Raw genomic sequence first — 26089 nt, forward strand, 5'->3', positions numbered from 1 at the left:
ACTTTCCTATACTTTGCATTTTAATCGACTAATTGTATTGTTATTCTTGGTTCTTTCAGTAAAGTCACATAGAATGGAAATAATAAAATAATAAAAAGAAAACATAAAAAAAGTATTAAATGTTTTATTTTTATTATTTTATTATTTCCATTCTATAAAATATTTTATTATGTTTTATTTTTATTATTTTATTATTTCCATTCTACGTAACTTTACCGAAAGAACCAAGAAGATGAATCCCTGCAGTCACGAAAGCTTTAAATCAAAATGTATGGTATTGTTTGTTGTTGTAACTCTCTGACCCGTCGCTACTGGACATCTGCAAAAAAGGAGCTTGAAAGCTCATCGGATTCCTCCAGTATCAATACAGATTCAGATTCTGAGTCTCCGCGTCCCTGAGTTCCTCGTCTTCCCCGGATCCCCTCGTCTCCCCCGAGTTCCTTGAGTCCCTTGTGTAGTAAATGAAGTGTACAAATAGCAAGTTATCGTGCGTTGTGCATTGAAGCGAAGAGTTAAGCATATTCTAAAAATAATAAAACACGTTAGACTTGGCGCTTATGTTTCTCATGAACTTGCAACGGACAAACAATGTACAATTACATTGATGGTACAACGTGCAATGACATAATTAATATACAATATTCAATTAGCGCTCAATGTACAATTAGAGGTCACATTCCTTACAATATACGATGAGTGGAGAATGTGCAATTCGCTTACAACGTACAATTGATGTGGCATGCCTTGTGTGTCATCGTCATCATCGTCAGCCATGATCATTCCACTGTTGGATGACCGCCTCCCCACGTCTCAACTCTACTCTGCCACAATCCGTACCCTGCATGTACACTGAGATTGCTCCACAAACACGATGTGTTTACGTACGTTGAACTTCTTTCGCAACGTACGTAGCCAACCATGCTAATCGGAGGTGCGGGGGAAGGGCGGTCGTCCGCTTGGGCGAATTCCCTCCTTTGGCTGACATTCCATCACCAGTCTCTTTTATCAACCATCATCCACAAGGAGGGACGCGCCCTGCAGGGCACGTCGCTGGACTACCCACACAACGATGTTTCAATTACAATGAGCGCCAAATTACCCTTGCTGGTGACAGGCCCAGAGAGCCACCGCTACAAGCAGGCAACAACAAACGGCACCATTGAAGATGATTAAGGTCCGAGTGAAAAACGACGCGTCAAATTTTGCGCACGACGCACAATTAGCGTGCGATGTTCAATCATCGCTCAGCTGACATCGGTCTGGCTCGTTTGTGTAATCAAACCTCAGGGGCGGGTGAGCTGCGTCTGCATGGCTTGGAGAGCTTTACGCCCGTACAACTTGGGGCTTCTCTCGCGGGGAGCGCTGCCCATTAAAATGATCGATCACCACCAGGTGGAGGCCAGGCTGAAGATGCAGGAGTTCACCGAAGCGTGGGGCGAGAAGACCAAGTACCTGTACGACGACATCAGGGACGGCTTCCCCGACGACCTCAGGCGCTTACTCAGGGAGATGAGGATCTTGAGCAGCGCCAACCTCGACCCCGCGGCCAGAGAAGAGGTCACTCTGCACAGCACCTGAGTGGCTACGTGTCTCCGCGTGTCACCGCGTCTCACCGTGTGTCACCGCGTGTCACCGCGTGTCTCCGCGTGTCACCGTGTGTCTCCACGCTGCACGCTGCTCCTGTGTGTCCCTAAGCTGCAACCCCCCCCACACCCCCTCATAACCACCGCCGGCGCTGTTCCTTCGGAATATTCACTCGTTGTCCATTTTTTTCAATCCATTCATCATCATTGACTGTCATTAGTTTTGCCTTTCAGCGAATTCACGCAGCACATATTTGCCCCATTGCTTCATTTAATCTATTTTATTCACCTCATCTTCACCATTACATGCATATGTACCGTTCTTAATTCGCTGGAAAGCGCCTCGGGTTAAGGTGTTATTTAAGTGACGTCAAGTAAACCTAAAATTGTTGTTTAATTCACCGTGCATGAGCGAAATCATCCGGCGATGAGAATCCGTTTGTTCGCAAATTTGTGAAAATTTTCCGCAAACCTGAAAACTTTGGTCCAACGGCAACGAATGTGGATTTCTACTCAATTGAGATTGCACTGAGACAAAATCGCCCCCTACGGGCCAGATGCTGCGTCGCCTTACGTCACACAGAGGACGGCTGCCAAGCGGGCATGCCCTTTCGAATGTGTTGAGACGTCAGGTAAGCCACTTAGTCAGCGTGTCAAGCGCTCAGAGACTCCCTGGAGAGGAAGGCGTCTCGATGACAAACAAACAAAATTAACTCTCACCGCTCTCGTCGCTGTTTGTCGTGCAGCTGAACCGGGTCATTCTGCAGATGCAGACGACGCACAGCACAGGGGCGGTGTGCAAGCCGGGCCACAGCTCAGGGCCTGACTGCTTCCCCTTGGAGCCAGGTGAAGCACCACCACCACCAGCACCAGCAGTGCTTTATTCAGCTGCAACCGCCCGGAATGGTATTCCGGGAATGATGGGAGCAAGCCACTGTCATCTCACCTTATTTTGTCCTCATGATAAATGTTTGTCCTTATAGGGTTACAGGAGTATCGGGTACAATGATTTATGATGATGATGATGGATGGTTCTTGCTTGTCCTCGAGTGGTGGTGCCTTACGCCACAAACCACAATTCCAAGCCAAACCCCAACAGCATTCCGGAAAATGACGAGCGAGAAAATTGGCACTGAGGACCGGTGCTACCGCTGGCCAACACACGGCCCTGTGTGAACACCAGCAGCTGGGGTTTCAAACCCACTGCTCCGTCATCCTCTTCATCACCGTTCATGTACGGCCCCTTTTGTCAATACCCTGCTGGACGAGGTCCTCACCACACCGTGCGGGTAAAGGTTTTTTTTCTTACCATACTTCCCCACGAAGGGCACTGCCATCTGCGCTGCCCTCTGCTGACAACGAAAGCCCTATTTCTTTACGCGTGGTGGTCGCCCATCCAAGAAGTATGCAGACTCAGTCCTGATTATCTTCAGGAATAAAACGAGATTCGGCTCATTGTGGATCATCTGTATGCATGTATGCTGAACTTCTTTTGCACCGTACGTAGCCAACCGTGCTAATTGGAGATGCAGGGAAGGACAACAAACCAAAAATAAAAAGCATTTCTAAAGAAATGAGTTTTCAATCTCGATTTAAAAGTGCACAGCTCCAGTGGCTTCCTAATATAGGAAGGAAGAGCGTTCCAGACGGCCGCAGAAGCGCGTCTGAAAGCACGCGATGCAGCGATCATCTTTGTATCATGGCCAGCCAATAGTCCTGAATGCCCATTGGTTTGGCTGACATTGTCGACTGCGGCTAAGAGCGAGGCTATGACCATTCCTGGCGTCTCAGGGAGGGCCTCCGATCTAGAAGATTGTGAGTCTTCTTACGGGTAGTGAAAGCATCTCAGGCCCGCTAGCAGGGCGGTTTCAAAACGGCTCGAGAGAGAATATCCAATGAGGCGCACACTGTCGCAATACCGCCCATGATGGTTGTCAGCTGCACTGTGCCTGCCCATTAACCAAATGACATTTGGCCTGTAAATGATGCTGATTAGGGTGCAGTAATTATTGCAATTCTCGTGAGCACATTTTTTTCGTGGCATGGAAACCAAAGGATAATGAGCGCAATGATGTCGAACAGCAGGCAGGCAGCCCCGGTTTATGGAATGGTGCAGCCAGCCTTAGCCCAGGAGACCATGCATGCCAGTCGTGCACTGAGAACATCTTTGACTGGAAGCCACAATTGTTACATTAACTGGATTTTACACTACAGTAGAATTTGGGCCCGGGGCCACAAACAACCTTTTTATTTTCAAATATCCGTACATTGCCTCTACAGATTCAAATCATGCTACCGTTAATGTGCTGGCCATCCAGTCAAGCAAAATAAGTCACAAATCTGTGGAAAAACAAAACGTAAGGAAGTATGTGTGGTTGATGCGAACTTGATGCTTTGCTGAAGGTTTTTATTTGGTGTTTGAACATCTTAACACCTGTTTTATTTCCAGAAAGGGTAACACCTATTCTTATTTTTCATACATTTATGCTGGCAAAAAAGGTCCCATAACATTTTAATTGTCGTTTATATTGTGCTTTATAAAGTACAAAAACAAACGTATTCAGAAGTGCAGCGTGACAACGACCAAAGGCAAGATAACTAAACCGTTCTAATTGTGGTGTCCTCGATTGAGAGAATACGGAATCGAATTCAAACGAGACCATGAGCAAAGAAGATGTTGGAAAGTTGACCACTGCATAAAAAAAAGACAAAATACAATCCACAACAGTTCCAGTGCGAGTGCTTACCTCAATGTTTATCATTTTTTTTACTTAAAACGTATATTCTCGTAGCAAATGCAATGATCCGCATTTTTATTTGGGTTTAGGCCACGTGGTAGTTTTAGTCATTGGCCCTCCACCAAAAGCCCTAAGCCACCGGTGGGTCTCAGGCCACCAGGGAAGAGGAGCTTTATTGGTCCCTATTTGATCAATATAATGGCACGTGTAATCGATATCTTTGTAAACGTGACAGCCGTGTTGGGTGGTGGAGGGCTATTGACATTAATTTTATCCTAAAACTAACATGTGACCAAACCCAAAAACAAACATTGTCATTTATTTATTAGTCTACGTGTTCAACTGGATGTGATGCTCATTGTATAAACTCAAACGGCATACGTTCGGGATTGAAAGTGTGCGTGCGTAAATGCGCCATCATTACGAGTTTAATTCGGGTGGGTGTCTCACTTGACACTCTGTACACCCTTGTAAATGAGATGTTCCATCCAGGTGAAAGGTTTCACGATTCAAAAAATACAGTCGACGCCTGGGCAATAACTAAACCACATCTCAAACGTTGACCTTCAACATTCATCATGAGATTTATCTAAAAAGTTACTTCTTGCATCTTGTCCTGGTGATGCTTATTCTAGTTTCAAGCGAAACGCCGTAGTGTCTGTTTGCTAAATGTGGTCATGAGGATTGTTCTTCAACTTTACCAGTGGTCCGAAATAATAACTGGCGTGTCAACGCCTATACACGTGGCGATGACATTTGATTGGCTGTTGGGTGATTGAGGGTTCTTAATGACACACAATTGCTCAGATAATTATTGTGGCCTAGCTCTATTATGAATCACACATTATATTAGTTGGGTCTTTCGGTAAAGTCACCGAGATAGGTTCAAATTAATAAAAAATAAAATAAACAAAAAACTACGACGTTTTTTTGTTCATTTCACGTTTATTGTTCATTTTATTTTTATTAATTTTAACCTATCTATGTGACTTTACCGAAAGACTCAAATAATATGAATTCCTGCAGTCACAAAAGCTTTAAGCCAAGTTTTAATCACACATTAATCAACGTAAAGTGCTCGTGGGCTGAGCTTTTGTCGAATAATCCAACCAATAATAGGTAATGCATTTTCTCAGATTAACATGATCCATTGTAACTTATATGACGACAATAACCCCCCTGTGGTTTTCGCACCTGTTAGACCCACTGTGATGACATCACATTCGCCTTCCTCTATTTAAGACCGAGGCAGGAGGACTTTCTTCACAACTCTGCCTGTCGCCTGATGAGGTTGATTTTGTTATCACCAGCGAAACGTCGTACTCGAATTGTACATGTTGTGGGTGTACTCTCCAACACACCGGTGAGTTACGGAGATCTAACTAATTGGCACCGAGTCCCCACAAATCACCAGCGAAACGTCGTACTCGAATTGTACATGTTGTGGGTGTACTCTCCAACACACCGGTGAGTTACGGAGATCTAACTAATTGGCACCGAGTCTTCACAAATTTTCTCTGGAGGGTTCTTGCCAGGTTTTTTCACAGTAGGGGGCGATGTTGCATGTTTTGTTAACGTGACAAACCTTACGAATTGACTGTGTCGTATAGGTGGCGGCTTTAATGACATGTATACAGGTACTCCTCTAATTACGAATGAGTTAGGTTCCAGACGTCTGTTCATAAGTCGATTTGTTTTACTCCTGTCGATTCCAAACATGTTGTACGGCATGCACACTAAATACGGGGAACGGTTTTAAAAGTTGTATAATCTCCTGTAGATGTAGATGCCACTGGTTCTTCATGTTCTGCAGATGTAGACGCCACCACCGCCATCTGAACTTACGACTCGCAATCCGAACAGGCAACTTGACATACGGACAGGTTTGTCCGTATCTCTGAAAGTTCGTAAGTCAAATGTTCATAAGTAGAGGTGTCCCTATTTTTACGCGATCTAACCCAACGAAAAATCCCCCCTTATTACGGACGATATTGGTCGCGAAAGCCTACTACTACTCCGCGTTAAACTGAGGTCACGCTGTCTGCGGTGGCCGCTCAGAACTCAACGACATCATGGCCACGTCGCGAAGCTACACGCAGCTGCTCTACTACTGGGAGGGGTGGCGCAGTTCCGTGGGACGTCCCCTCCGCGCTCCGTACGCGCGCTTCGTCCAGCTCAGCAACGAGGCGTCGCGTGCCGACGGTACGGCGCCGTGACCCCCCCCCCCGACCCCCATTCGGAGGTGACCTGCGCAGCTTCGCCGCTCGATAGCCGCAAGGTGCACAGAGCGGATTCGATGCCGCGCCGTAACCCGCGGCGGACTTGTCGGCAGCCAGCAGCAACTTGATCCCCCGACTACTTCCTGTCCTCGTCTTAAACACCTTTTACATCCTCCCCCTTCCTAACCTCGTCCTTCTCTTTCCCTTTCATCATCCTCCCTTGCCTTCCCCTCCCCAGCACTCAATCCCATTCCCTTTCCCCGTCAGCCAGTAACTGATGGTCCATTGTTAATTCTTGTAAAGCGCTTTGACAAAAGCGCTCTATAAAATCCTCGATAAGATACTGCGTGCCCTGAGCCACTTGTGGCACTTGGCATGTGGCGCGATTTGTGACCGTTAGATTGGTCCTCCCATCGTGTCTGGCATTTTGCTGCCATGTATGATCCCCGTTGAGTAATTTCCAGGTCACATTCCAGTATCGGGATGTTTGGCCGTTACCAGTTTTTTTTGCACGTCAGGTGACATCGCTGGACTGTGTGTCCATACCGCACAGGGCGCTGTGTTAAGTCCACCAATTCAAAGTAAAAATCCGTGGCCTTATCATTTTAGACAGCAGCAGGAGCAGCAGGTCAATGAGTCAATCGTACTCCGGTTTCATCTTTGTTAGGATTCATCATCACGGTTGTAGCCATTATCGCCTCTTGTCACCCTGGACTTCAGGGGGCTTTACGTGGTCACTTTCGGGTGGGTGGGGGGGGGACAGACTGTCTCTGCGGTACGTACCATTTGCAGGCTTCGCGGACACGGGCGAGTTCTGGCGCTCCGTCTACGAGACGGAGACGTTCCGGGCAGACCTGGAGCGCCTGTACGACGAGCTGCGGCCCCTCTACCTGCACATGCACGCCTACGTGCGGCGCAGGCTGCACCGGCGCTACGGGGAGCGGACTCGTCAACCTGCGCGGCCCCATTCCCGCGCACCTGCTCGGTGGGTTTCTCCGTGGCTTCGTGGAGCGCCACGGGGGCGAGGAGATGTTAGTGACCTCGCCTGGTACGCAGCAGGTCGTGGGTTCGATGTCGATCCTGACGCCTGCTGCTGTATATTTGGAGTTTGCGTGTTTATCTCTCCCCGTGGTCGTGTGGATTTTTTGTCCGCGTCCTCCGGTGTTTGCGCCGCGTGAAACCGCAGCGGCTTCGCGAGCCCTCTCCTGCAGTGCATTGCGGCAGACTCTCTCTCGACCCCCCTGTTGACCCCCTTCCCACCCCCCCCCCCAACCATTGCCCCAGGTGACATGTGGGCCCAGCAGTGGCAAGGCATCTACGACTTGGTGGTGCCCTACCCCGGCAAGACCAGCGTGGACGTCACCAGCGCCATGGTGCAGCAGGTAGAGCGTTGTCCTTTCTCCCTCCTGGCAGAGTGCCTGCTCAGCCGAATTCCAGGACACCTTTGCTTTTTGATGTACAGTCAGTTCTCCCATAACTCGGTGGTAGTTGCGCTCCCGAAGAACGTTACGGGGAAAACCGCGTTATAATAAATAATATACAATATAGGGGTGAAGCACAGTCCGCAATAACACGTGAGATGCGTACGCAGGCTGAACAAAGACTGAGGTGCGTGGGTAGCCTCTAGAAGCTTCCAGCAGCATCCCAATGCCTTGTGCGATGCTACGCCGAGGCAGCCGTACAAGCGCTTATTCCTACTCGCGCTGTGACGTAGTTTTTGTTCACTCAATCGCGTTAGATCCAATTCGCATCCGCATTATATATATAAAAAAAGTGTTCCCTTAATCCATTCATCGCGTTATATCCAATTCGCGTTATGAAAACATTGCGGCGTTATCGGAGAACAGACTCTATATATGTCGAGCCCAGTTTCACAACGGACTTCTGGATGAGGGCCCTTCCATGCTGTGTGGGTATTGGGCGTTATTTGACGATGCTTCACCACGTTGGTCAGCGCAGGCTGACGAAGGCGGAGATCATAGATGCTAGAGCATAGTACAGTACAATAATGGTTTATGCTAAACTGACCTCTGCTGACAGCGTATATCCCAATAACAGCTGTTTCATGCAGCGTGGTCACCCATCTAAGTCCTATCCAGGCTCAACATTTGCTTAGCTTCCTCAGGTGATTTTATCACAAGGTTTATTCTTTCGTCTTTATTTCTTTTCTACCAAATAAGGCCCGCTGAGCAACGTATCTCTTTTTCGGAAGCGACCTGGCCACAAATAATAGCTCAACGATGTGGCTTATCATCATCACGTGGAAATGCATAACAGCCAAATACTCTAAACGCGTGATGTTGATTCTAAATGTGGAGGGAAAACCCGACCATGGGCAGAGACAACACGCAAACTCCAAATATACAAGCATCAGGGTTGGGATCGAACCCACGACCTCCTGCATACCAGGCGAGGTAGTTGACATCTCGCCACCGTGGCGCTCCCCATGAGGGGGTGGTGGTGGTAGGAGGGGGGTGGAGTCTCAAGATTGCACGAGCCACCCATCTCCACGCCGTTGCTGATGACGAGAGATCAGCAAGGAGACGCACGGTCTGCATCGTCAGGGACGCTGCGGCCTGGACGCGGGCACGCGGCCCCACTCCGGTGCCGCTGCGAGAGCCGTACGCATCGGCCTTCGTCTCTTGGGGGAATCGGCCTGTTACAGTCGGTCGGATCGTCAAACGAAATCGACGCTTGGACCCGCAACGAGCACGTCGAATCGTGTGGAAGAGTTTATTATTTTGTTGGATGACGTGAGTGAAGTGAAAACTGTATTCCAAGGTTACATTTATGGCTGTATTTTCTTGCAATAAAAAAGATGATCACGAATCATTGGATAGTCATCCAACCACTGGAGGGGTGAATCGCAAAGCCCTCTATCTAAGCGCCAAGCTTCGCACTGGACCACGGAGAGGCTGCCACCACACGCCTCAAGCGGCACGAAACTAAACTCTTTTTATTTAACCAGGTAAGGCCCACTGAACTGCAATATAGATATTTTTCAGAAGCGACCTGGCCACGAATGATAGCTCAGCGAAGTGGCTTATCACGTGGACATTTATAGCAGCCAATCGCTCGAAACGCATGCTGATTCTAAACATAGAGGGAAAAACCGGAGGAGAATCCACGTGACCACATCCACGCAGGCAAATTCCAAATATACATCAGGGTTGGAATCGAACCCACGACCTGCTGTCTACCAGGCGAGGTAGTCAACATCTCGCCACCGTGGGTGACCCGAGGCTGCTGTCCTCCCGCCCCCTCACTCGGGCGGCTCAGGGGTGGAACGCCACGCACATATTCCGCGTCTCGGAGGAGTTCTTCACCTCGCTGGGCCTCATGGAGATGCCCCCCGAGTTCTGGAACGGCTCCATGCTGGAGAAGCCCGTGGACGGGCGCGAGGTCGTGTGCCACGCCTCCGCCTGGGACTTCTACAACCGCAAGGACTTCAGGTGAGTGCCGGGGCGCCACGTACTCCGGTGCCGCGTCCTGCGCTGCCGAATTAATTAGTGCCGCTTTCCCCACGACCGACTGGGAAACGGATCCCTGATCGGCTCTTTCGAATCTGGAAAGTGGGCTCAGCCCAGAGTTCCCACGGTAGCCTTGCCGGGCCAACCTGGCACCAGCTGTTCCACAGCGGGTGGCTCAGAGCCGCACACTCCACTCTTAGCTTCTCAAGCGCAGTGAGCTGATGGTCCCGGCCTGGTCACCAATAACATCACTAAAAAACGCCAACAAACTGGATATGGCTTTCCACTGTGGCTTTATTCCATTTCTAACGATTCAAAATATATATTTTTGACTATCATGCAACCAAAATGTATCTGTGGCAGACCAGGTGGTATAGAGGTCCGTTGAAAGGATTTCAGAAGAAGTTCTGTGATATATCCTTCTGCATGCCGCTCGTTAAAATGTAAAGCGTCGTGAGCATCGCGAATAGATTCTGTCTCAGTATGCCGACATCACAAATGGGTTAAAACTGCAGGAAAAACACATCACTTCCTTTGCCAATGTAAATAAACAGCATGGCCATCGGACAATTACACGCATTCTCTATATATATCTGCTGAAAGTCAATCTGTAATTTGTCTTTAGATGAAATATGGTCCACTCATTCAGCCACACTCATCCATCGCACCACCGCTCCATCACCGCCACCCCGGCCACTCCAACCACCGTGAGCCAGACCACGCGTGGCTTCCGTCTCCGCAGGATCAAGCAGTGCACGTCGGTGACGATGACCGACCTGGTGAAGGCGCACCACGAGATGGGCCACGTGCAGTACTTCCTGCAGTACAAGGAGCAGCCCGTGCCGTTCCGGCGCGGAGCCAACCCGGGCTTCCACGAGGCCATCGGCGACGTCATGGCACTGTCCGTGGCCACGCCGCGTCACCTGAAGAAGATCGGGCTGCTAGAGCCCAGCTACGTCGAGGATCCAGGCAAGCGTATTCACTCGTGGCGTGCGGAAAGCAACGGCGCAATGTTTCTGGTCTGTGCCAATCTTTAGTATTTTTCCCCTCCCAATTTTCTGCAAGTTATGCTATACGTGTCATGTCGTGAGAAGGAGTATCCATTCGAAACTCGCGCAGAGCAATGCAACCCTCTTTAATGGGAGGACATGGCCCACAAAAGTGGCTGTGACAGAGCTACTTCTGAGATTCCTTGAAGTGACCGCTGGTTCGCATGCCAGAGGTCACTTTACCACTCGCTCTGCATTTGAGAGCAACGGTGGTTGCATGAGAGTCAAACTGATACATTTTATTTTCAGAGTTGGCATTTAATCAAATCAAGTGCAGAACTATTTCTTGTGTGCAGTCTTTAAGGACCGGGCTGAGCCCATCAACTCATCTGACTTGAGAACCAACTGTAATAATGTTAATAAACACGATTCATGATGACCACACATTTCAACAATCAGAGGCAATGTTCGATCGCGAACTCGGAGGCGCAGAGTCATAGCTCCAAGTCCCAAATACGTCTGTCTGGATAGCTGAGAGCCTGAACAGGTGACAGCCTGACCAGGTGAGAGCCTGAGCAGGTGAGAGGTTTGACAGGTGAGAGCCTGAATAGGAGAAAGATTGAACAGGTAAGAGCCTGGACAGGTGAGAGACTGGACAGGTGAGAGCCTGGACAAATGAGAGCCTGGACAGGTGAGAGGTTTGACAGGTGAGAGCCTGGACAGGTGAGAGATAGAACGGGTAAGGCCCTGAACAGGAGAGCATTGAGTCGCTGCTTGACGGTGGATGGTGCTTGGATCCTGCCAATGTGCATTGGGAGAAAGTTCCAGATGATGATGCGGCTTACAGAGAAACACCGCTCGGCCCGATGGTTCTAGGTAAGATAAGCAGATTATTGGGCATGCCCTGTAGGATGCGGAAGTTTGCGGTGGTCAGCGGAGTGAGATGGTGTGGCTGGCCAGTTTCGAATGTCCGATGTTCCTCTCAGCGACGCACTCTTCTGGAGTAATTGACGGCACGTGTTTATATGACGTGATTTCGGTAGTTCGGGTAACCAATTATTTATTTCGCGCCTGCCATCGATACGTGTTGTGGATTATAACGTTGTGATGATAAGAACACGTCTGGCAGGCTTATCTTATGTAGATTTTTATAGCGCATTAATCCAAGGTGTGAAGTAAAGCACAAAAACAATTCAATAAAAATGGGAAAAAAGTACAAAGCTAGGGGAAAGTTATTTATTAATAACCACGATGTGATGGAACATGCAATAAACTTGGAATTTGGCATGTGGGTAGCTTCCAGACTGTACACAATGCAAAAAGTATAACAATAGACTTTTGTATTTGGGGGGGGGGGGGGGGCGCAATAATGGATATATTTTTCACAGCAAGTGAGCGGTGACGTCACATCTGTGATGTCACCCGCATGCGGCAGCGTCACGCAGTGTGCCTGCTGACGTCACCCCCCCCCCCACCCTCCGCGTAGGCCGTGTATTAATCAAAGACAAGAATCCAAGTCTCGGGCTAAGCCGGGTAGTAAAGCTAGTATCGTATAAAATGATAACATATCGTAAATAGTGCCTCATAGAAAAGCAGGTGGAGCTGAACCTTGACACTGGTTGGCTTGACGAGTCCCAATCTGATGAGTCCTAATGTGACACATCCTAATCTGACGAGTCCTGATCTCGGCCCTGCGCAAGCAGAGAGCGACATCAACTTCCTGCTGTGGATGGCGCTGGGGAAGATCGCCTTCCTGCCGTTCGGGTTGCTCGTCGACCAGTGGCGCTGGGACGTGTTCAGTGGGCACACCCCTCCCGGGCGCTACAACCAGGACTGGTGGCACCTCAGGTAGGGAGAGAGAGGGGGCATCAGGTCCCACAGGGCGGGCGTCACGGGGTAGGCCCCCCCCCCACGCGTCTCCCTTGGTCGTTGTGTTTACGCTCTTTCATTTAACTCTGTTGTTGTTGTATCCTCAAATCTTGTAACTCAATTTGAACCCACTTGCCAATGTGGTATCGACTGCAAATTTGGTATACTTACGTCATACTGATGACAATACTATATTATGTCCTAAAAATATATATAGTTTTAAACATTCGTTTTATATGTTATGTTTCGGCTTGGGTCCAATTGTCCACTGTAAACTGACGTTGGCTGTAATTGGCCACGGTCCCTTACGTTATGGCAAGCTTCGGGGCCACTTCCAGGAGTCGTGGAGTTCTTCCATTATAATACATTTCATAAAAGCGTGTTTTTAAAAAGTAAAAAAAAAATATGACTTATTTTAGTCGGTGGTGGAGTTTGCGAGGGCTCACGGAGCTGGTGGCGTCGTTTCACATTCTGGAGGGGGTTGGGGGGTGTGAGACATAAACTGTCTCCGCTGTGACACACACAGAGTCGCTCCTTTCGGCAAAGCGGCATTGACAGTATACAAATGAAGTGTGAAATCAATGTTAAATGCAATGTACGTCAAGAATAGTGGTTGACAAATTGTAAAAAATGGTCCATGACGTACAACCACCTTCTAAGGTGGCAGACGTCCCTTCTTCCTCCCTCCAGTCCTCCGTGCGGAGTGTTGGAATGGAGGGCCCAGTTAGTTGTCCCACACGGCTCTGTGTCGTGTAGACACAACCCCCCGCTGGGCTGGTGGTTATCTCAAGAGGTGAGGACGTCACCACGCAACAGCCGTGGAACGACGTGGGGGTCACTTCTGAGCCCCCCCCCCCCCCCCCCCCCCGAATGCGCTCGCTCATCTTGCAGGACCAAGTACCAGGGGATTTGCCCCGGGGTCCCCAGGACCGAGGAGGACTTCGATGCCGGCACCAAGTACCACGTTGCGGCAAATTCCCCCTACATCAGGTAACGTGGCGCTCCCAGTGAGCTCTGTCGTCATGCTCATCACGCTGCCTGGGCAGATTGCTCCCAGTGAGCTCTGTCGTCATGCTCATCACGCTGCCTGGGCAGATTGCTCCCAGTGAGCTCTGTCGTCATGCTCATCACGCTGCCTGGGCAGACAGCCCCCGTAGGTGGGCACGGCACATTTCGTCATTTGTTTCCGCTTTCATCTCTGTCTTGTGTCAGTATGCTCAAGTAGTGGCCACATCACCAATCTCTTGTGATGTAGTCGTCCAGCCATTCTCTGTTCAGGTCTTTTTCTCTGTCCGCTTCCTTCTATTTTTATTTTACACGCTTTTATTTAACTCACTCTACTGTTTGGTTTTTTCGGTAAAGTCACGTAGGTAAAAAATGAAATCAATTAAAATGAAAACAAATGTAATTTGCTGGAGCAGTCACACCTGATGACGGTTACTTGTGTTGCTTCCGAAACGTGTTTTCATTCATTTGTTTTCATTTTAATTTGTTTAATTTTTACCTACATGACTTTACCGAAAAAACAAAGTATGGATCCTTGCAGTCACGAAAACTTCAAATCGAGAATTAATTCACTCTGTCTGTTGTATCCTCAAATCTTGTAACTCAATTTTTACCCACTTCCCAATGTGGTATCGACTGCAAACTTGGTATACTTATGTCATACTGATGATAATACTATATTCTATCATACAAAATAAAAAAACACATTGTTAAACATTCTTTTACACGCTTTTTATAAACTCACTCTGTCTGTTGTTGTCGTATCCTCAAATCTTGTAACTCAATTTTAACCCACTTCCCAATGTCGTATCGACTGCAAATTTGGAATACCTATGTCATAAGATGACGATACTATATTGTATCATTGAATTTTTTAAAATATATATTTTTAAACAATCTTTTTTACATGTTATGTTTCGGCTTGGGTCTAATTGTCCACGCTCAACTCACGGTGGCTGTAAATCACCACGTCCCCTTACGTTATGGAAAGCCTCGGGCCCACTTCCTGGAGTCGTGGAGTTCTGCCATTACTCGTACGGTACATTTCATTAAAGCGTGTTTAAAAAAAGTATTTTAAAATATTACTTATTCTGAATAACAACACTTTTAATAAAATATAAGAATAGGTTTGCAATGCATATACTGTCAGAGCATGTTTTTTTATTTGTATTTTCACTACAAGTATATGTGGTGAATGCAGACATGATTCCTTGCAAAAGGTTTCAGTTTGGTGTTTTAACATGTTAACACAGCTGTTTTATTGCCAGAAAGGGGAAACCCTATTCTTATATTTTTATACTGGCAAAGGAGGTTCCATGAAACACTTTTAATGTTCCTGTTGTTGTCCATCCTACACGTGTCCAAATAGTACCACTTTCCTTCTCATCACTGCCTGCATCATCAGGTTGTCTTCTTCTATGTGCCACCTTTCTCTTAATTCTACGTTGGTCACTCATTGGGTCCAGCTTCGATGCAGCCTCCTTCTATAATTGCGATACAATTGAAATGCCAATATCTGATCTCTGTCAGTCTTGTTCAACGTCAAAGTATCACAGGTGGTCTCTGAGGAGGCTATAAATGCCACCCCGGATTGATTTGGTCGTCTCAGGTGCCACGTGCAGGTGGATTAATTGATAATTGATTATTCATTGATCACTGAAATGCACAGGCAATGTGCAACGATGTCCCGGAAGCGCCCGCGCGCGCCCGTGTGGTGGAGAAAGCGCCGATGATGAAGTCACTGCCGGCACATTCCAGCTCCTCGGTGAATCCACCGGCACACGCACGGTCACCTGGCGTGGAGTCACAGAGCCTCTTCAATCCCCAGAAGCTCTGTGACGCCAATCACGGCGATGGCCGTGGCAATGACGATAAAGCCGACGCCAATCGTGTGCCAACGACGCCGCCCGGCAGCAGTTGGAGACCTCGGTGTCCCTGCCGTCCCGCCCGCGTGCAGGTACTTCGTGAGCTTCATCCTCCAGTTCCAGCTGCACGAGGCGCTGTGCATGGCCGCGGGGCACGCGGGGCCCCTGCACACGTGCGACATCCACGGCTCCGTGGAGGCCGGCAGCCTGCTCGCGTGCGTCGTCGTCGTCTTCATCATGCCGCACGCCCCCCACACACCCCGCATAACGAGCCTTGCCAATGCGGGTGCACGAGGAGCGGGTCGCTCACCCACCCAGACACGCAGGACATGGGGGCGACGGCCTTCCAATGCAATGCAGGTCACGGGGGTTAACATCTCGCAGGAGCGCGTGGGTTCGATCCCGACCCTGACGCCTGCTGCTGTATATTTGGAGTTTGTGTGTCTCTCTCTCTCTCCTTGGTCGCGTGGATTTTTCTCCGGGTCCTCAGGCTTTTCCCTCCACAATTTAGAATCAACATCACGCGTTTAGAGTATTTGGCTGCTATACATTTCCACGTGATAAGCCACTTCGTTGAACTATTTGTGATAGCCAGGTTGCTTCTGAAAAAGAGCTTCATAGCTCAGTGGTAGGCCTTACCTGGTAAAAGAAACATGGTTTATGGCTGTCAGTTTTGTAATGTTAACACTGTCGGCTGTGAGACAACTCTCGTGCATGACCATAATGAATTCAGTTTGCGGTTAAGACCGGCGGTCGCTTCGTGGAGAAGCTGTAGCTGCACGTGCAGGACACTAGGGGGCCCCGCATGAACGAGGCGGAGGTGGTCATGCCGTGGCTTCCCCACTCTGCAAACCGCGCAGCCTCTTCATCTCGCGCACGAGACCATTTCCCGTGTTAATGAGAATCAGAATGAGTTTTTCCTTCAGAATCTGAATAAATTTTTTGTATACTGGAGGAGGAATCCGATGAGCTTGGCCCGTCTAGCGTGGGGCCCCACCACCTCTGCCACGTCGTCGCTGTCTCCCCGGCTCGCGGCGTAGCGAGGAACGCACCTGCGATGCCTCGGCACGCCCCAGAGCCCGGCTCTAGCTGGGGTGGGAACGGTAGAGCTGTTGTTGTGGGGGGCGGGGAGTTGGGTCCCCCCTCCCCCCACCATGATCACAGTGAACTCGGGCAGCCAAAGGGAGATTTGGTAGCGCAGAGTCCAGCCCCAGCATTCCCTGCATCCACCTTGCGTGCCCACAGGGAAACCTGCCACTCGGGGTGGGTGGGGGGGTTTCCCCTTTCAAATGGTTGAGATGAGACGTTTGATGTAAAGCGCTCTGAGACTCGCGACTTACGCTGTGTCACAAAACAAATCGTTTAGTGATTTGTGTTTTTCTGTGAATGCGCGCCTGCGTAATTGTCTTATAGGGTTCCTCGCTAACAGCACTTGCCCCAACGGCCTGTGCGGGCTACACGGGTCGATCCCTTTGTCGTTGCGCGTGTGTGCGTGTGTGTGCCGGAGAGTGGTTAGCGTGCCGGGTGAACCGGGATCGATTCACAACACAGCTAACAAGTGATGCCCTAACCAGTTCTGAGCCTCGCCCAGATCAACTCACCTGCCATACCAAACAATAATAACTTGGCTGCCGCAGTGGCTAAACGACAGGACCGGGGAGACAGGAGTGGCCGTTGCATGGCCGGTGACTACACCGGCCTCTCGGCGCGTCATGCACCGCCCCGCCGTCGTAGGGCGTTCGCTAACAAGCGTTCGCGTCCGCCGACGAGTCTGCTAAAGGCTATAAGGAGCCACCTTTGTCTCCGCGCAACGCGCCCAGGCGAACCCTGCAGGCGGGCTCCAGCCGCCCGTGGCCCGAGGTGCTGCGCGAGGCGACCAGCGCCGAGGCCTTGAGTGCCCTGCCGCTCGTGAAGTACTTCCAGCCGCTGGTGGAGTGGCTCCGGGAGGAGAACGCTCGCAACGGGGACGTGCTCGGTTGGCCCGACTACGACTGGAGACCCCCCGTGCCGGACGACTACCCCGGGAGCCTGGGTTGGTCCCCGAACTTCTGTGCACACCCAGCAATCGTCCCGCCCCCCCCCCCCCCCTACCGGCATGCCAGGTGCTGAGCCACCTTCTGCGCACAGGGAGAGCTGCCACTGGGGGTGCCACATTGAAATAGCACAATGTCACAAACACGTCGTTATTGCCGTACTTTATTTGTTGGGCTTTTGTCATTTTAGTGGCCCGGGTCACTCTTGCATTTCCTGGTCTCTCGAGTTCTTATCCGGTTAAACCACTCGACTTGGCTTGTACGCCATGGTTTAATATCAGCCGAGTCTGCCCGGCTCAGCGACCTCGTCCTTGTTGTGGCGCGCAGACAAGAACGTGGACGAGCGTCAGGCGGCGGCGCTGCTCGAGGAGTTCAGCGCGACCGCCGAGAAACAGTGGAACGCGTTCTCCGAGGCCTCGTGGACTCTCAACACCAACATCACGAAGGAGAACGAGCAGCTCGTGGTGCGAATCGGCACAGGCCAGCGCCACGCACGAGGCCCCTGACCGCAGCGGTGTCTTCTTCGTGGGGGCCCCACCAGACCACGCACGCACCCACGCGGACGCGGCTCGACGCACGCCCACTAGCACTCGCGCCAGATGAACGACGGGGGACCTCCTTGCGACGGGCGGCAGGGCAGGCGTCTCGTCGCAACTCCGTAGAGATGAATCGTAATTTATCGACTCGTAATGCACGAGCCGCACAGTATTTGCTCGCTCTCAGGGGGAGAGAGGGCAACTCAGAGGCGCGGGGAACCATGGGCGGCAGCCGGCACCCAACATTTGGCCAAGCGCTGCCAGCGAGTGAGCATTTGGACCTGGAGACAAGCTGCGCGTGCGCGCAGGAAACGCTCATACAGACGGTAGGCGGAATCCGTGCAGTCTGTTTCCCTGTCATGCGTGTTTTCATAGCGTGAACTGCATATGTAACGCGATTAATGTATTTGGGAACACGTGTTTTGTAATGCGAATTGGATGTAATGCGATTGGGTGAACATAACTATGCCGTGAGATTAGGAACAAGCGTGGCATCGCAGAAGGCGGGATGCTGCTGGATGCTTCTGGATGCCACCCACGCGCCTCAATCTTTGTTCAGCATGCGTACGCATACTCTTTGGTTCTTTCGGTAAAGTCACAGAGGTAGAAAAATAAAATAGAAAATAATATATCACGACGTTTCGATAGCAACACAAGCAATCGTCCTCAGGCGGAAAAAATAATCCTGCAGTAGAACTGCTGAACCAGGAAGAACACAGCCTGAGGACGATCACATGTGTTGCGATCGAAACTTCGTGATATATTATTTTTTATTTTATTTTTATACCTACGTGACTTTACCAAAAGAACCAAAGGGTTTGGATTTCTGCAGTCACGAAAGCTTCAAATCAGGATGCGTACGCATCTCACGTGTTATAGCAGACTGTGCTTTGCCCTGTATTATATATGATTAATAATAACAACGCGGTTTTCCCATAACGCGCCGTACTTGAGGAACACAGCTACCGCGTTATCGGAGACGAGACTGCATTTGTGCCATCCTGCCTTCTGGCGAGCCAGAGTTAGCGCACTTCAGCGCTCACGTTTGTGCGGTCCGCCAGCCCTCGCCTCCACAGTGCTGGATTACAGGCCACGCGCATGACCACCACCGCCTGGCTAGATACAAAGGATTGCCTCTGAAGGGGACACTGACCTGGGCGTGGTGGGTTCATTTACAACTGCATAGGCGTTTCTGGCCGTATAGCTCTCTGATGTGATCTTGGGTTGTCACGGCGTCAATTCAGTTCCTGGAGAAGCTCCCGGCATTGTGGGGTGAAACGTCGGTCATCGTGTCGAACAACACGTGGTGATACAACCCGAGAGTGTCCATCGATCGCGCGGACTTATGCGGCTATCAACATCGCTGGGCTGCGTGGTTGCCGGGAAACGACAGTACGGATAATGGATTCTTGCATCTATCTGTATGGACCTTCGAGTGCTATCCCCATGGGCACTCTACTTTTCTCCTTCATGAAGATAAAAAAATATCCGTTCAACACGGAGGAGGCTTTCGCGCCCAATATTACCCATTTACAATTCGAGTACCAGCACACCGGCGTGTTGGAGAGTAAACCCACAACATTTACACACCGATGTGAACCCCCAAAAAAATCTCTATTGTGGCAAAAAAAAACCCATTCATGGAATTTGGCAAAACTTCCCAGTGTTGGATACAGGCCGTTACGATTATCATGACTGCACGGCTGACATGTCGTGGCGTGCGCGCGCGTGGTGTCGCCTCGCGCAGCAACTGACCAGCCTGCAGGTGGCCAACCACTCGGTGGAGTACGGACTCAGGGCCAAGGGCTACGACTGGCGCAACTTCCGGGACGAGGGCATCAAGCGGCAGCTCAAGAGGATCGGCCAAATCGGCGTCGCCGCCCTGCCCGTTGACAAGCTCGACGAGGTGAGTCCGCCCGGTGGGCACAGCGTCCTCCCTCCTGCTCGTCGTCCTCGTCCTCATTCGTCGAGCGCTCTCAGCAAACTGCTGCATCAATGCCCAAAGCGCAATCGAATATTAATTGCATTGAATTTGATTTGTTTGACACATAGGCTTTCGCGACCAATGTTAACCATAATAGAGGGTTTTTTGGGGGGAAGATTGCGTAAATATGAATGTGTCGTTAAAGCCGCCACCACCCGACAGCCAATTAGTAAGGTTCGTCACGTGAACAAAATGTGCCAATTAGTTACTAGTTCAGCACACCGCTGTGTTGGAGAGTAAACCCACAACAATTCCGATTGGAGTACGACGTTTCGCTGGTAATTACAACCAGCCTCATCAGGCGACAGTCAGAGATGTGGAGAATTCCTCCCATTTCGGTCTTAAATAGAGGGGTGAAGGTGATGTCATCACCGTGAGCCTATCAGATGCGAAGACCAGAGAGGGCTTAATGTCATATAAATTAAAATGGCTGCCTATTAGTAGTTGGGTTATTCACAGTTATAATACTCTTAGATTAAAACAATGTACATATATAACGTAAGTAGATTCTAACGTACATACATTGAATGTACATACATTACATAATTTATGTAACTATAATGTACATACACTCTTAGATTAACACAAGGTACATACATAATTAAACATTATGTAGGCACCATATATTAATCTAAGAGTATAAAGATAAACTGCAGTACGTTAACTTGGCTTCTCACAGTTAATCAACATCCAAAGGAATGGTTGTTTTTATTATTTGTACATGCTTTTATTTAACTCACTCTGTTGTTGTCGTTGTTGTATCCTCAAATCTTGTAATTAAAATTTTACACACTTCCCAATGTGGTATCGACTGCAAACTTTGTATACTTATGTCTTACTGATGACAATACTATATTCTATCATAAAAATATGTATTTTTAAACAATCTTATTACATGCTTTCTATTAACTCTGTTGTGGTCGTATCCTCAAATCTTGTAACTCAATTTTAACCCACTTCCCAATATGGTATCGACTGCAAAGTTGGTATACTTATGTCATACTGATGACAATACTATATTCTATCATTAAAAATAAAAAAAATATTTTAATTTTTTTTTGTATGCTATGTTTCGGCTTGGGTCTAATTGTCCACGTTCAACTCACGTTGGTTGTAAATCACCACGGCCCCGTTCGTTGTGGCAAGCTTCGGGGCCACTTCCTGGGGTTGTGGAGTTCCGCCATTACTCGTACGGTACATTTTATTAAAGCGTGTTTACATTTTTTTTATATTACTTATTGAAAGTTTATTTGATGAAGTCACGGTTACAATGTTTACACAGCAATGCCTCGCCCTCACTCAAGTCTTTTTCAGGAGCATCTCGCCAGGCTTTCGCAAGAGCGGCCGAGGAATGCCGTGGCGTTTTCCCCAATGTGGTCATTTGCGATGTCGTAATTCACATTAGGATCGTGATGACCTACTCTTTAATTTCCCCTCCGAACAGCGTCACGAGATCATTGCCTCCCATTGTTAGGCAGATGGCGCGTATTGATGGCGAACAGAGAAAGCTGATGCTGAATCCGCCATGTCTACGGACGGAACGCAATAATAAGTAATGAATGAATGTGTTTTTAAAAATGTATTATTAAAATCACATGCACCGCCACCACTGTGTGCTCGCAGTACAATGAGATCACGACGAGGATGGCGATGACGTACAGCGTTGCGGAAGTTTGTCGGGAAGAGAAATGCCATCCCTTGGACCCAGGTAAGGCACCCTGGCTGGGCTTGCAGACACTAACATGACCCGTACCACGACGCCTCACGCCAGCTGTGGTCAGTGCTCGGTAACGAGTCATTAATTCTGTGAATGGGTCAGGGCTGGCTGAGAGAATGTGATGAAAGCTGTGTTTGAGGCGCCACGGTGGCAAGGAGATGTTAACTACCTCGCCTGGGATACAGACGGTCAAGGGGCTCGATCCCGACCCTGACGCCTGCTGCTGTATATTTGGAGTTTGCGTGTCTCTCTCTCATCATCGTCACGGTGGCTAGGAGATGTTAACTACCTCGCCTGGTATACAGGAGGTCGTGGTTTCGATCCTGACCCTGACGCCTGCTGCTGTATTTTTGGAGTTTGCGTCTCTCTCTCTCTCTCCCTGTGGTCGCTTGGATTTTTCTCCGGGTTCTCCGTTTTTTCCCTCCACATTTAGAAACAATCACGCGTTCAGACTATTTGGCTGCTATAAATGTCCACGTGATAAGCCACTTCGTTGGGCAATCATTTGTGGCCATATCGTCTCTGAAAAAGAGCTACATAGCTCAGTGGGCCTTACCTGGTAAAATGAAAAAAGTTTCACTTTTTTCTCGTTTACAGTTTTTTTTAAATAGTTGTTTGTGTTGGATTGCTCCACAATGGGTCTCATTGCATGCTTGCCAGCCCTACCAATTTAAGCAGAAAGCTGCCAGCTTGTAAACCCCATTAACACGGGATGACTTCTAAAATGATGAAACGACTTTCTTCGTGCACGGGCTCGCTCTCGAAATTGATGTCCGGTCAAGACGTCTTAAAACTCGCGATCCTGCCGTTTTCATCACCCGGCTTGGCAACGCTGCCGCGTCATTCAAATCCGACGCTTTCTGTCAGCGACGAGACAGCTCACCAGGACGGGAAACGAAGGAAGCCGAGAGCACCGTGCACACGATGTGGTGGTCACACGGAACGACGGAGGAGTGGGGGGGGGGGTGCGGCTTTCCGTTCTTCGATGAGCACCGCACCTTTTGCGAGGATGTCACCGCTCACGACTGCACAGGGGCAGGGGGGGGGGCGCACGGAACGAGAGACAGCGAGAGGAGGGGACGCGGTGCCGGGAGGAGGGTCTGGGATCTGTGGTGCGTGTGCGGCACGTGCGGAGCGGGGAAGGAAGCGCGCGGCGGGCCAGAGTAAGACGTGGCTCGACATCTGGCACGGAGGCACGACTGCCTTTGTTGTCCTGCCCGACAAGTGTTCCTCATTTGAGCGAGCGAGCTGGGATGAGTTTCCCTTTGGCTGAGAAAGTGCCTGTTGTGGGCGGCCGCTGGATTTCTACTTCGATTTCGCGAAAGTTTTGATGTTGAGAAACACAACACAGTGGTCGGAGCGCGCACTCACGATGACTTGGGGTTTTCCTTGGAAGGACCCATGAACCTCCCATTCTCATCAGATCACTCTGTCCGCGTGCCCGTCTGTGCACGTGCCCTTCTGACCGTGTGCCTCACCTGTCCGCGTGCCCGTCCGACCGTGCCCCCTGCCGTGTGTGAGCAGACATCACGGCTACCATGGCCAAGTCGCAGGACCACGAGGAGCTGCTCTGGTACTGGGAGGGATGGCGCAATGCTTCCGGGCGCAAGATGAGGAGCGACTTCACGCGCTACGTGGAGCTGAGCAATGAGGCCGCCCGGCTCAACGGTTCGAGCGATTTAAATTCACGGTGGAACAAGCACCACGATGTACAACGACATTGGCTTTGCTTTCCTTTCGTGATTTCATTTCTTGTTGAATTTTTTCGCTACCTCCCCCCCCCCACCCCGCATTACATTCTAACTTCACTGTCAGCCACATAACGAGATGAAGAAATATCCACTTGGAACTGTTGCAGTGAGCAGTGCACCCGCGCCTGTGTTAGAGAATGGCCCCAGAGGATGACATCACAGAACCACTCTTGATGTCACTTTAACAGCCCAGTCATGTAAGCCACACGAGAGGCGCTTTTTTGTTAATTGAATGGCGTAATAAATCACGTCCACGGCAACTGATAAATTGTCGTTATCAGGGTTGCGGTTCCAGATTTTTTTTCACAGCGCCTCTCGTGGCTGCAGGGGTCGGTGAACCTATTTGCGTACAGCGTATACAAATAAAATACCACACGTTCCCACGCACATGATTCGGCGTGCCCATCACGAGCGAAGGAACGGACGACTATTCGTTAGCCCGACGCGGCGTCGTGCCCCTTTGTGCGCGCCCGTGACGGACACGGCGAGCGTCGCGCTGGGCACCGTGATGCCGTGTTCGTGTGCCGGCAGGCTACCGTGACGGCGGCGAGATGTGGCGCTCCGTCTATGAGACGGAGACGTTCGAGGCGGACCTGGAGCGCCTGTACGACGAGCTGCGGCCCCTCTACCTGCACATGCACGCCTACGTGCGGCGCAGGCTGCACCGGCGCTATGGGGAGCGGCTCGTCAACCTGCGCGGCCCCATTCCCGCACACCTGCTCGGTGGGTTTGCTCCGCGGCACTGTGGCGAGGAGATGGAGATGTTAACTACCTCGCCTGGTACGCAGGAGGTCGTGGGTTCGATGTCGATCCTGACGCCTGCTGCTGTATATTCGGAGTCTGCGTGTCTCTCTTCCCACGGCCGCGTGGATTTTTCTCCAGGTCCTCCGGTTTTTCCTTCTACAATTTAGAATCGACATCACGCGTTCAGAGTATTTGGCTGCTATACATTTCCACGTGATGAGCCCAATTCGTTGATCTATCATTTGTGATGGCCGGGTTGCTTCGTATAGCTCAGTGGGGCCTTAACCTGGTAAAATAAAAAGGGTCAATAAAAAAAATAGTACATCCCAGTGAGAATGTGCTCTCTCCCAGTCACCCGTTGCTCTTCTCTGTGGCAGTGTGATTTTGGCCTAGTAGGTCCGTGCTGTCGACACGCCCCCTTCCCGTGCTGTTGCCTCAAGGAACCCGGGATGACAGCAGCGTGGTGGCACGCAGCCGCGACACTCGCGCCCCACAGCAAGAAGGGGCCTGGGTTCGATTCCTCTCTGTGTGGAGTTTGCGTGTTCTCCCCCTGCTCTGCGTGGGTTTGCTCCCATGATCTTTGGGTTCCTACCAAAGCTGAAACGAAATACAAATTGCTCTCTTGGGATTAGACATAGCGGCATTACCCCTACTGCAAAACATTGCTAGGACCCTCCTCAAAAAGAGTATGCAGACTCAGAGAGGCTTTTTATGGGTAAAACAAGTGCCGGATTATCCCAGTAGCACAAGTAGCTACACATGTAGTAGCTACGGGCCCCGCACTTTCAAGGGCCCCACACTAAATGCTTTCAAGCTATCAATTCCGGTTCAGTGATTCTGCACTAGATGGATTACTATAGTACTATCCTGCCTTCAACTTTTATGAACGACTGGGTTTTTAAGGTTAGCGATTTGTCGTATTATCTGGCTGTATAGCAAATAAAAAAGTACAATTACTTTAGCATGCAAGTTAAACATTTGTGTTTTAATATTATCATTTTATTTTACATTTAGGGCCCATTTATAACATATGCTACAGGCCCTGCACTAGCTTAATCCGGCACAGCATGTTAATCATAATAATACAATTCGGAGATCCGTGCCCTTACGTTAGTCTTCCTATTCATGGCTCGAGCAGCCGGATCAAGGTCCGGGGTGAACCGATCCGTTCCCGCTCACACCACCGCCGTGATCCTCACACCGCGCTGCGCCACGCGTGTGCCCAGGTAACGTGTGGGCCCAGAGCTGGAGCAACGTGTACGACGTCGTCACGCCGTACCCAGACGCGCCGGCCGTGGATGCCACGCCAGCCATGCAGAGCAAGGCAAGGAAACCCCCCCCCCCCAGCAGAGCCCCTCCCCCACCCAAGAGCCCCCCCCACCCAGGAGAGCCCCCCCCCCACCTAGGTCACTTCTGGAATCTAGCTCAATTATCTAAAGTTGAACACCAACCATTGAGGAAAGCGGGAACTTTCCTCAACGCACCATTGGAACCTCCTTTGCCAGTAGCAAAATATGAAAAAAATGTTTTACCCTTTTAACTGGCAACAAAACTGACACCTTTTTTACAAGGAGTCATCTTTGCAT

At 49.9% G+C, this 26089-nt stretch overlaps 1 protein-coding gene across 1 annotated transcript in view; it reads left to right on the forward strand.

The window, feature by feature from the left end:
• Positions 1-26089, forward strand: part of LOC133349797 (angiotensin-converting enzyme-like) — a 37078-nt gene that overhangs the window by 981 nt on the left and 10008 nt on the right. The window contains 18 exon segments of the mRNA XM_061563559.1: positions 1393-1557; positions 2330-2429; positions 6380-6523; positions 7333-7475; positions 7477-7525; positions 7825-7922; positions 9820-9992; positions 10753-10979; positions 12703-12847; positions 13760-13858; positions 15831-15953; positions 17559-17770; positions 18099-18235; positions 20055-20213; positions 21915-21999; positions 23533-23676; positions 24291-24482; positions 25730-25827. Of these exon segments, the coding sequence (XP_061419543.1) occupies positions 1393-1557; positions 2330-2429; positions 6380-6523; positions 7333-7475; positions 7477-7525; positions 7825-7922; positions 9820-9992; positions 10753-10979; positions 12703-12847; positions 13760-13858; positions 15831-15953; positions 17559-17770; positions 18099-18235; positions 20055-20213; positions 21915-21999; positions 23533-23676; positions 24291-24482; positions 25730-25827 (2493 nt within the window).

This window comes from Lethenteron reissneri, chromosome 31, assembly GCF_015708825.2.
Source record: "Lethenteron reissneri isolate LAM-NWPU_2019-01 chromosome 31, ASM1570882v1, whole genome shotgun sequence".
In the NCBI taxonomy this organism is placed as follows: domain Eukaryota; kingdom Metazoa; phylum Chordata; class Hyperoartia; order Petromyzontiformes; family Petromyzontidae; genus Lethenteron; species Lethenteron reissneri.